We start from the raw sequence: 12558 nt of genomic DNA, 5'->3' as shown, positions 1-12558 counted from the left end.
CGAAACCCGAACAGAATTGAATTTCGGATCTGAATCCCAAATCACAAAATATCCAAACCGAACCAACTTTATACGCAGCTTACATGTCTGATTGCATGTGCGTTATGTTGTTCATTTGATAAGCTGCCTAATGTACCAAAACACACAATAAAGGAGCATGTACCATTTTTAGAAACACACCATAGTACAGTGTCCATCCCAGCTGAATGCTTCTCACCAAGAAAAAAAAAAAGTTCCAGGCAAAATATGACCCCCTATAACCTATATTGCAAGCTTTTTTTTTTGCTTGCTAAAACAAGATATATTCACCTAAGCCCCCCTTGTACACGTCCCCTGCTACTGCCATTTCTCAGTGCGGTGGACTAGACATGTGCACTGGCAAAAAATGTGTTTAATTTCGTTTTGATTCGGATTTTGTGTTATTTCATTTTTCGGGATTCAGGTGTGAAAGTCAATTCGGATTCGGACGAAATTCGTTAGTGGTAGTTCGTTCGCACGTTCGTTTTTGTTTCTTATGCGTTTCGTTCATTCGTTGCAGCAAAGTGACATTTGAGGAAAAAAAATGTTTTTCTCCTTCTCTAATGTCACTTTGCTGCAACGAACGAACGAAACGAATAAGAAATTAAAACAAAACGAATGTTCGAACGAACTACCGCTAATGAATTTGGGAAACGGAAATTTGGATTCGTTTACATTTGTTATATCTGTAATTCGGATACATCCGAATGTCCAAATTTCCAAAAATTTGTCCGAATTTCGCTTCGGAACGAAACAAATCGCACATGTCTACGGTGGACCACTATTCCAGTGCTGCAAAAGCTTCCAAGACAGCTGGTCCCCTAACGTCCCCTAACGTCCCCTCATGCTGATGTCACTCTTCTTCTGGATCCTGAGAGGACCCTGCCGCTGAGTAGCCAATAGGAAGTGCCCATGTCATTCCATGCGCATGAAGAAGGATCCACTGGATGTAAACAAGACAAGAGAGACAACTCAGTACAGGAGGATCACGTGACCATGACTTTAGGTAAGTAAAATGGGCATTTAAACTATTTAGAGTATCCCGGAGATGGGCTTTATACTCTGTGCAGAATGCTAAGGAAAGCAGAGAGAAACCATGTAAACATTTGGATGAGCTGTCTGAGAAATCCTTTGTAGGCTACTGTTCCAATGGTTGCAAAGAAGGGAAATTTTGATTTCTGACCGTAATAGAAAATCCTTGCGACAGATTGGAATGTACAGGTCACTTAAAAAATGACTTGTATGACGTGTGTGTGTTTTTTTTAGGTGGAGTTTTTCTTTGAATAAAATGTTTGTCTATTTTGCTCAGAGAAATGATATAGATCCTCGCTGTAACATGTTCCGCATAGCCAGGAGACTCACGTCACAGAAGTCATTCCTATTCACATTCACCATTTCCTGCATTTATGAAATGTAACCACAAAGTACAAACTGTCTCTATACTCTTTGCTGTATTTTGTACATGTGATACTCATGACAGCCCCTGGAAGTCCTGTGTGAATGTACAATCAGAAATAATCTTTATGGAAAGGGCAAAGGATGTTTCTGAATCGATGTAGCAGACAAACCTCTACAATGTTGACTATTGTTAACTGCAATATGTTATTAAAACACAGAAATGTGAATTCATGGCAGCTACAAGTGTAATATGTTTTTTTCCCCAAAATGATAATGTGGATAAAACTAGATTCACAAAACATCTAAAAGGAAGACGCTATAATAGAAAAATTAGGGCTGTGGAAATTAAAGATTCATTTCTCGATTAATCATTAAACTTTTTGATCGATTAAAATTATTTTGATTGCTAATGAAAACACTCACCTCTCCGCCGGCTTCCGGGAGTCCCATCGGCGATCCGGTGACGTCACAGGACTCCTCCCCCCCTTCCCCAAGTGGCTCCGTCGGCTAACGAAGGGAAGGGGGGAGGAGTGCTGGATTAGTGTCATCCTAGTTCATTTTATTACTTCATTGCTGTGCTGTATGTGTGTAGGCCAATGTAATTGGGTCTGTATGTGCGTTATAATTAATCTAAATTAATCGATTAAAAAAATTTGATGAATCGAACACGAAAATTTGAATCATTACCAGCCTTAATAAAAATACATGAAGCAGGACATAACATGTTTTGCACTTTATTATAAAAAATGTAAATTGCAGAAAAAAGAAGAAATACTCACCTGATCCTTGGTCCTGCAATGGTCAGTGCTCATCACTCCCACCCTCCGCTCTGGCTGTGGTATATACCTTGGCGTCCTCATGTCTAATGTAAGTCAGTGGATCTGCATTAGAAGTGATGACGTCAGCGGTCCTTAGGGTCCAATTCACACCAGCCACTGCGCAAAACGTACAGCGGCTGGTGTGCGGTAGTCGACCGTGCTGTGCAACGATCCCAGCACGTTGCTTTGTTTACTTTTTTTCTTAGAGCTTTATTGACATGTCACTATTCATTTAGTATTACAGGCACAGTGGGGTGCAAGGAGGTTGTTCCACGTCGCATCCCACTGTGCTGAAAATAAAGTGAGGCATGCCCTACTTTTCTACAGCACACACCGCATTCCCACTGCAATACGGTGTACATCCGTGACATGGCAAATGTCACGGATGCTGCGCTGGGGCTGGGGCTGCGCTGGAAACAATGGGCACGGCAGCCCCAATGCATGTGGTGTGAATGGACCCTTCAACTGCCAGAGCCCAGGGGAGACAAGGCTGCGGAGACTAGTCTAGCAGCCAGAGGGGACTGAGGATTGGGTGATATTTTCTTTATTTCCTCTCCTAGACCAAAACGAGCAATTAAGCCTTGCAGTGCACGAGCAGCCCCACTTCAAGGGTTAGTTTTTATTTAACTCTTGCGTTCCTCTTTAATGTTTGTATACAACTTTTTGTACCTAAACTCTTAGGCTAAACTTAGGGGTTTATTTGGAAATAAGTCACAGAGCCATTTGCCCTGTGAACATTAGTTTTGTGCAAATAAATGCAAAAACAAACATTCTAAGATATATTTTCTTTTTAGGTCAAATGTACTGTATACAAGGTAATACAGCATTATGACCACTAGATGGAGCCCAGGAAATAAATACTTATCAGCTCCATCTACAGGTCACAATGCAGTATTGCATTGCATACATTTGACCTGAAAAGAAAATATATGCTCAGCTCCATCTAGTGGCCAAAATAGAGAAATAAGGTATGCAAAGATTACAAAGTCGGCAATTATCTAAAAGTGTCTGTTTGTAGTTTGCCATTACTACACATTTCTAAAGGTGTGTTTGTTGTTATTTTAAAGATGGGGTAAAGGTCCGCTTTAAGGAAAATTGCCTTCAGTTCCTGTCCTGTAGACTCAACAGCAAGCAGGAGAATGTATTTTCCAATAAGAGAGAATTCTTAAGGCCCCTTTCATACAGCCACTCCGATCGGATGCCCAATGCAAGTCTATGGGCAGCCGCGTGTAAACAGACAGGCTTCCTTTTACACCCGGGTACCCCTGCCTTCGGTCGGATCAAGAAAGACAAACGGAACAGTGCTTTCCATTTCACCAGACTGGATCGTGCCACATTGGGAGTATTCTGATGTAAACGGACACATATCTGAGTTCCCATAGACTGGCACGGGTCTCAGATGTACAGACACGAATGTCACAGCGCTGAACTCCGCTCCCTACCGCTGTGATCAGGATGGGATCTGTGCACATCCTCTCCTGATCAGCCTGTGTGAAAGGGGCCGTAACCAGTTGTCACAGGGACGAGTGTTCCCATTGGAAGATTTCCCTTCTATTCCTGTTCTGGTGGCAACTTCAAATTTTTGGATATCCCCTTACTTTCATTCCTGGTGACCAGGACAATTAGAAAGAGTTAATCTTCATAAGGGCAGGGATCCCAACCTGAAATAAGAAATTTCAGGGATGTGCCCTTTGTCCCCACCCCCACCTGTGGGGGGGGGGGGGCAACAACAAGGAAGAGAGCCCCCCCCTGAAATGATGGCAGATACCAAAGAAGCTAATGCTTCCCTTGCTACCTGCTGTTTTTTTAGTGTTCTGAGGGCTGCAGCCAACAAAATAAATAAAAAATAAAAAAAAGGTAATAGGAATGAATAGCTAGATTGCTATTGGCTTCAATAGCCAAAATTTCAATTCGCAATAGCCAATAGCGAACTGGCTATTGCACCCGCCCTCTGCTGCTGTCAGTCAGTAAAGGAGGACCTGACAGAAGGAGAACTTCAGGTCCACCTCTGCTGATTGACAGTGGTGATCCAGCCAGTAACACTTTCTGCCCAAAGGTGACAAAGCTCACTCACAGTACTGTATCTATGAAGGAGCAGCATTGTCACCTTGACAAGGAAGTGTGTTAGGACCACAGAACACCTCCCCATGTCTTCATTGCTATAACATAAGGGATAGTGGTGTTCTGTAGTCCACACAGACATAGGAACACTGCTAGATGATTAGTCAATAGAGGCAGAACAGTCACACAGGAAGTTATCAGCTCACTGGATTTCTGGCAGGATTGTTTTCCCCCCGCACTTATTAAGCAATAACAAAATGCTTTTAGTGGTGTATTCAACAGACCAAAATGTAGCAAATACGTTTATTGTTAGGGTTTACATTAGGGTTGCCACCTGTCCAGGATTCACCCCGACAGTCCGGGTTTTGAATACTGTATCCGGGTTTCATGGCAGCAGAAACCCGGAGACAAGATGCCAGGCAGACAAGGGCAACCAAAATTAAGATAGGGGCTACTGGCCCACCACTGAAAATAGTCTCAACTGTGATATTTACATATGAACAAGACACGACTCATTCTCCCCAAACAAATGTCAGCGCGTTGCGAGAGTGTTCGGGTTTCGCTTGAAAAAAAAGGTGGAAACCCTAGTTTACATACACTTTGAAATCAAGTTGAGCGAAAATGGCATTGTAATGAAAGTTATATACCCAAAGTGCAATTTGTATTGCACATGTTATACACTCCCTATAATCAGTCACTGTCCTACAAAGTGAATATGGGTCACTGAAAGAAAAACACACATAAAATCTCATCCCATCCCTTCTAAAAACAAAACAAACTTCTTAACAAATAAAGTTTCCCCCTTTTTGAACTTCAAGTCACGTGACACTACACGACCTTACATAACTGAGTTAATTCTGAAAAACAAAACAAAAACCGTCTGTGAGAAAGTGTCCGCAGTCCCGTATGCTTGCTTCACGGCGGTGGCCATTTTTCCTAAGCCTTCATTTCCTCCGGCTGATCTTTGTGCGAGCGGAGCCGGGCTGCAGACCGGAAGCCTGGGAGGAAGGTGGCGCTCTTGCGTCCAGACCACCGTGCCCGCGGTCACGTGACGGACTTAGCAGCGTGCGGTGGTAGCGCATGCGCAGCGTGCGTCTGGCTGCTGTCCCCCAGTATACCCGGGCGGTCATGGCTGAGGCGCAGAGCGCGTTGTGGGGGCTGGTGGAAGAGTTTGTCACCGGACAGCAGGACAGTGCAGCCACTGAGGTGGCAACAGGTAACCTTCGGGGAGACTGCACACACTGGGAGGGGTGCACAGCTGGATAATGGTGTGCCCAGGGAAGGTGGGGCATGACCCATCAACCCCCTCCATAGCTGCTGCGTGATAGTTCACGATTCCTATGACAAGGGTGTCATGTTCATCCTCTTCCTTTTAATGCATGCAAGTTCTGTGCTGCATCACACTGCAGACCGCTTTTGCAATTTCTATTTGCCTAAAGATGTGTTTGTGTCTGGAGTTCCACTTTAAATACAAGTACAGCCTAAACTTTATTTTGTCTCATTTTGGATGGAGTGGGAGGGGTTAGAAGCCAATTATGTCAGGTCTGTATTGCTCTGTGTGTTCTGCTAGGAAGAAGCACCCTACCCTATATGACAGGAAGTGATAGGAAATCTAACATTTTACAGTGGGGACAGGAATGGAGGATGCGGCTGAAAATGTGGTTCTCCTCCCTGCTGGGCGTCGGCTGCAAGCTTTGGTCTGTGTCCCCTCTGATCCCAGCTGCTATCCCCAAACCTGTGTCGGCAGAGGCAGCGGGGAACGGAGGGGACACAGAGCCGATCCAGCTGCTGGTGTCCAGCAGGGAGGAGAAAAGCTGTGAGGAGGCCGAGCAGGGGGGTGCGAGAGGACAGCTCGGCTCCTGTGACAGGCGGAGCAGTCAGGATGGAGAGCGGAACACAAACACTCTGATCAATCAGTGTTTGTAAATAACTGAGGGCATAGTAAGCTTACTATGTCCTCAGTTATGAATGAACAGGAAGTGTTGTACATCACCTCCGGTTTATGAATGAGGACATAGTAAATATTTACTCTCTGCTCGCTTTATGAATGAACAGAAAGCAGCTCAGTACGGAGTCTTCCTGTCCCTTCATGACTGGGGTGATAGTAAATATTTACTATCTCCAGATTGTGAATGAACAGGAAGCCTCTGTACTGAGAGCTTCCTGTTTATTGAGTGCCGGGGCTGCAGAAATTGAGCACTCTGTGTCCTCAATCTCTATTTTAAAAGGGAGATGTCAGGGCAATGTTTAGACCCCCAATATTTCCAGAAGCCCCCCAACAGTAAAGTACAAATAAAATAAAACTTAAAAAAGAATTGTAATTTTTTTTTAAAAAGGTTGGAAAAAAAAAAGTAATTTTCAGGTTCGGCCTGACAAATTTTTTAGTTTTGGTTTCAGTGTAAAAATGTCATTTCGGTGCATCTGTAGTAATAATTATGTGGGATGAGTTCATGGAAGAAGTAAAATAACAGTTATTATGTTGGGGTGGGATTGGCTTCCCTGAAAACTCATCTAAAGGCATACAGATTACTAGATAGCCCAGCAAGTTGGGGTAAGGAGTTCCAGAGGATGGGAGAGGCTCTGGAGAAGTCCTGGAGGTGATGTGAGAGTTAGAGAGCAGGAGGTCTTGGGAGGAGTGGAGAGGACGGTTTGGGTGATATTTGGAGATGTTGGTGGGTCAGGTTGGGGCAGAGTTGTAGATGGCTTTGTATGATGTTGTTAGTATTTTGAATTTTTTCATTGGGAAGTAGGAGCCAGTGGAGGGATCGGCAGAGAGGGTTGCAGTGCGTTGTGTAAAAAAGCAGATAACTCACTGCATGATCCCCGCACTGCAGGTCACTGCGGTGAATGAAATGTCATTTTGTAATATTTTAAATAAAGTTCAGAAAAAAAATGTAAACAATGCCTTACATTGTAACAACACAAAGCATCACCCCTATACAACGCACACCAGCACATCCCCCATTTCAGTGTTCGAGCTCTGAGACTGGATTTCCTCTCACTCTGAAGAGATTTTTTTTACGCTTCCTGTTGTCACCAGGATGGTACCAAAGAAAGAAACTGACACAGGCTCTGACCCAGGGGTGGCCAAACTCCAGCCCTCCAGCTGTGCTTTAAACATAAATCCCATAATGCCTCTGGGAGTCATGCCTGTGGGCTGCCAGTCTTGTAATGCCTCATGGGACTTGTAGTTCCACAACAGTTGGAGGGCCGGAGTTGCCCACCTCTGGTCTGTCAGACAAAAGACAAGTGGGCTTTATAATGGAATGAGAGGAAAGATTCTGTGAGTGAATGATGGGAGCTGATGCTGCATTCATTCAGAAGAACTAGTTGCCTAGAACAGGTGTAGCCAAACTCTGTCCCTCCTGCTGTGGTGGAACTACAAATCCCATGTGGCATTGCCAGAGTCTCGCAGCCACAGACATGACCCCGAGAGAGAGAGATGCATCATGGGATTTGTTGTTTCACCACAGCTGGAGGGCCAGAGTTTGGCTATCCCTGGTCTAGAACAAGTGTCTGGACCAGGAAAGGCTGAGCGGATTCAGGACTGAACACACTGGGTCAGTATGACTTTTGGGGAGCCAGCAGTTTTAGGCAAGTATAGTTATGGAGGTTCCCCAACACCACCTTCACCCCTACTCACACTTCATTAGGTTTCCCTTGCAGCCATTTTTCTTCTTAGTTTTGTACAGTGTGGGGAAGAGATAGGATCTGTACCGCATCGGGGAGATCTCCACTTTCTTCCTCTCGGGTAATTCATGAGTGGGGACACTGGTTACAACCCCTGTCAGGTTATTTTTTATAGCCCAGCGGTAGGCAACCTTGGCTCTCCAGCTGTTGTGGAACTACAAGTCCCTGGAGGCGTTGCAAGACTCTGACATCCACAGGCATCACTCCCAGTGGCAAAGGCATGATGGTATTTGTAGTTTCACCACAGCTGGAGTGCTGAGGATGTTAACCCTGGTACAGCCTGTGTGTTATATCCCAGTGAGAGGAAGTGAGGTGAAAGCTTCTCAAGAGCCGCAGGCGGCAACCAAGAAACCTGTTCAGTACTTTTCCCCATGTTAGCACTCTCTTAGACCTGCTGATCTGCCAGAAATCCAGCGAGTTCCTGACTACCTTTAGTGAGCTGACAACACAGCGCCTCTGGTTCTCTGATATCCCAGGTATCATTGCCAGCCCTTATTTTATGGAAATGAAGAGAGGGATGTGTTCTGTAGTCCAGCAGACGAGAGCTGGGCAGGACTAACAATGCTGCTTGAGATTTTTAGTGTAGCATAGACACTGTGTTGTCAGGCCAGCAGGAAGGTCAGAGCGCAGCGCATTTCTGTCAGGATCAGCTGATATCTTTCTATATTTGCAGCGTTCTTAAAGGGACAACATATTGCAGAGTACACTTTTAAAAAGTGTTACTGTCTGGGTGAAGCAATGAAGGATATGAAGAGTGACAGACGGACACTATATTGCCAAAAGTATTGGGGCGCCTTTACACGCACATGAATTTTAATGGCATCCCAGTCTTAGACCGTCGGGTTCAGTATTGGGTTGGCTCCGCCCTTTGCCGCTATAACAGCTTCAACTCTTCTAGGAAGTTGTCTATGGGAATGTTGGACCATTTGTGAGGTCAGGTACTGATGTTGGAGGAGAAGGCCGGGCTCGCAGTCTCCACTCTAATGCATCCCGTTGGTCACTCCAGAGAACACGTCTCCACTTCTCTAGAGTCCAGTGGCGGCGTGCTTTACACCACGGCATCCCCACGCTTTGCATTGCGCTTGGTGATGTAAGGCTTGGATACAGCTGCTTGGCCCCCATTCCATGAAGCTCTCTACGCACTGAAGTTTGGTGGTCTCTAGCTATTGACAGCTATTGCAGATAGTTGGCGACTTCTGCGCACTGTGCGCTTCAGCATGCGCTGACCCCGCTCTGTCATTTTACGTGGCCTACCACTTCGTGGCTGAGTTGCTGTTGTTCCCAGTTGCTTCCACTATGTTATAATACCAGTAACAGGGGACCGCGGAATGTTTAGTAGCAAGAAAATGTCACGGAACACCTGAATCCAAAGATTTGGAGGGGTGTCCCAATACTTTTGGCAATATAGTGTATCTCTGCTCCACACAAGGGAAGTATCCTGCACTGCGGGGAGGATGAACATTAATGGTTAACACTCTTTAAATAATTTGCACGGCTCAGTGTTCCCGTCATTTCTTATGTGCACAATCCCAAATTGTTAGCAGATTGTGAAGGGACTTGGCAGAACTTTCTTGCTGTGTAAGGACTACGTGACGGGTTTACAGCTGCGGCCCTCATGAAGTGCCCTATAGAAAAAAAATATCTGCAGATAAAAAGCAGCTGTGGGGCCGATTCTAGTAAACAGGACAAAGGGAAATTAGAAGCGTCGCCTTTTGTACCCAACCAGATCTTCTCTGCATTGGGGGTGAGGCTAATTCCAGCCCTCCAGCTTCCCTGATACTACAAGTCCCATGAGGCATTGCAAGACTCTGACAGCCACATGCATGACACCCAGAGGCAGATGCATGATGGGATTGTAGGATTCCTGTAGGGCCGGAGTTTGACAAAAGTTTTGTTTGCCTGAAGAAGGGACCAGACGGTCTCGAAACGTCACTAAGCAATGTGACACTTTGGTGGTCCATAAAGAAGATTCACTGCAAAAGTTTTTTGGTGTGCGAGTGACCTTCTACCATTTACATTTGTGTTACGCAGAGGCATCTGCGGTTGATCAAGCACCCCCACCCGTTCTTTGGGGTTTTCCGGTCAAGAGTGCACTGGGATCCATTATGTTCTAAGGTTATCTGTGACCCCCTCCCCCACAGCTCTCAGTGGTTTCTTCTTTGGACCTCTACATATTGCAGGATACAGTAGTGACATGGAGGTTGGTGGGAGGAACCAGTGAGAGCTGGGGGGGGGACCCATAACATGGACACTCCGTGAAGTGTTGCTTTCCCAGCAGGCTTCATTTGAGGATCTCCTGAATAGTGATGAGCTCGGGCGTGTTCGCAGCTCCACGTGCCGAGCCCGCCAGGAAGCTGACAGTGCCGCAGCGCCAATCACAGTTACTGAGAGGTGTTCCCGGTCCGCAGCTGCAGAGATCGGGAAATGTCTCAGTGCCTGTGATTGGCGCTGTCAGCTTCCTGGCGGGCTCGGCACGTGGAGCTGCAAACACGCCCGAGCCCATCACTACTTCTGAACGGAGCAGTGTCCTGCCGGCAAGACTGACATGTTGCAGGACTTTTTGCTCCGGGGACATTTTCTTTTGTTTTCTCTCCATGTGAAGATCAACTTTGTTGTATATTTTACATCAGTTGGGTTTGAATTCTCATTGTGGCTGATGTGCGTTTCCTGTTTCTCACTATCTTCAATTAAGAATGTGCAATGACTTCCTGCATTCGTGGGGGTGGGTTATGTCACTTAAAGCTAAACTCAATGCAGATACAACAGACACAAGTGAATGCGGCTCTGTAACTATAACAATATCATTCAATGGATTATTTTTAATGTAACTGTTGTAAGTGCCTGAAACTGTCCAGTATCACCCTCTTACAGTCCATTTACAGCAGAGAAGAAGCAGCAGCACAAGGAGCCAGTCAGTTTATGTGCCAGCAAGGAACATGCTGATAGGAGGAGAAAGCAGAGTTATAGAGAGATGAGCTCATCACTGTGCTGCTTCTCCTATCACTGTCCAGTCACAGGTAGGGGGTGAGTCCAGGACGATCTGTACTCGGAGGAAGTGGGTTGAATGATTCTGGCCATCGGACTTAGGGTGTAACTCTATATGGACAGTAACTCTATATGGACGGTGTCGTATATGCGCACACCGGCCCGTCCGGCTTTTATCTTACGAACATGCTACACACCCGGCGAAAATCGTACGACTGGTGACATCGCTGACAGTGCTCTCTATCCACTCACTAGAGACCGGTGACATTGCTGACAGTGCTCTCTATCCACTCACTAGAGACCGGTGACATCGCTGACATTGCTCTCTATCCACTCACTAGAGACCGGTGACATCGCTGACATTGCTCTCTATCCACTCACTAGAGACCAGACTGGTGACATCGCTGACAGTGCTCTCTATCCACTCACTTATGATCAGCACCCTCTTTGCCAATGTCACCTCTCTGTTTTCCTGTGCTCCTTGTTCATTGAAGTGTCTGAGTAGCGCAGTCTCTTGTCTGTAGTGACCGGATGCATTCAGCTTGTTTAATCCTATTGCACTGGTAAAATGGCAGACGTATGATTGATATGGTCATACAGTCCACCTTTTCTCTCGATCACTTTCCCTTAAGTTGGTTTGGCAGAGCTGAACTCTATGACGTGTCTCCATAAACGCATTGATAGCCTTGTGCAGGTTACGTCGCTGGTCCCTCGTAACTTGTCATGTCAGGCGGAAAAACACATCAAAGAACAGGTTTGCGCATTCTGGCCGTCTCCTATCTGCAAACAGCTAATCTGATTTAACAGCAGCGTGCCGTGTGTGGCCCGAGTACAATCTGCTCAATGCAAATGAAATAGTAATTGAATGCCGCTTGAGACTTTGGGATGCGCATTATAACTTTACGACTGACATGGTGCAAACAATTGCAGCCGGAAGCTTCCTCTGATTCACTGCTGGCAGGGAGGCAACAAAGGTCATTTAAATATTGGCAGGGATTGTGTACGGCACCGACTACTCTTTGGCAATCCCATGTTTGATACAGCCAAGGCAAACTGCGGCAAGGAGTGAGCAAAACTGGCTTTGTTTAGTCTCTTTTAGTGGTGTTTTTTTTATATTGTTTCTTTATTATATGCAGCACTAAAAAGGGAAATCTTTACATTTCATTTATGACTTTTCACAACAACCACTTACAGCACGGTGATGTACTATGAGCAAAAAGGGATCTGCTGTAACAGAGCAAGAGGTCAGACTATGCACATGACTTAATGATTCAGAGGAGGGACAGCTCTCCTCCTCAGCAGAGATGGGACAGCTTGGCCGTACATAGAGTAAAGAAGGGGCACCGTCACTCCAAATAGTCAATAGTGTGTCTTTTATTGACGTAAATGCAACGTTTCGAGTCACACAGGATCCCCTGACAATCGCATCAGTTTTCCAAGAGCCACCTGTACTCTTTACGGTCTGCAACCGCAAGGACCGTGTGTCGCTCTGATGAGGGGTCCCTGCGAGGTCCCGAAAACGCTAGCTTAAGCTTCTAATGACATGTCGTGACATTCTTCAATAAACATATCGAAGAGATATTGAATT

At 45.7% G+C, this 12558-nt stretch overlaps 1 protein-coding gene across 1 annotated transcript in view; it reads left to right on the top strand.

Moving 5' to 3' along the window:
- Positions 1 to 5345: 5345 nt before the first annotated feature.
- The window catches only part of MMS19 (MMS19 homolog, cytosolic iron-sulfur assembly component), a 49007-nt gene continuing 41794 nt past the window's right edge, over positions 5346 to 12558 (top strand). Inside the window, exon 1 of the mRNA XM_018562996.1 lies at positions 5346 to 5511. Coding sequence (XP_018418498.1) covers positions 5376 to 5511 — 136 coding nt within the window. The 5' untranslated portion in view covers positions 5346 to 5375. The remainder of the gene's footprint in view (positions 5512 to 12558) is intronic.

This window comes from Nanorana parkeri, unplaced genomic scaffold (genome assembly GCF_000935625.1).
Source record: "Nanorana parkeri isolate BGI_ZX_2015 unplaced genomic scaffold, ASM93562v1 scaffold2, whole genome shotgun sequence".
NCBI lineage: Eukaryota > Metazoa > Chordata > Amphibia > Anura > Dicroglossidae > Nanorana > Nanorana parkeri.
This window is presented reverse-complemented; position numbering and strand designations above follow the sequence as displayed.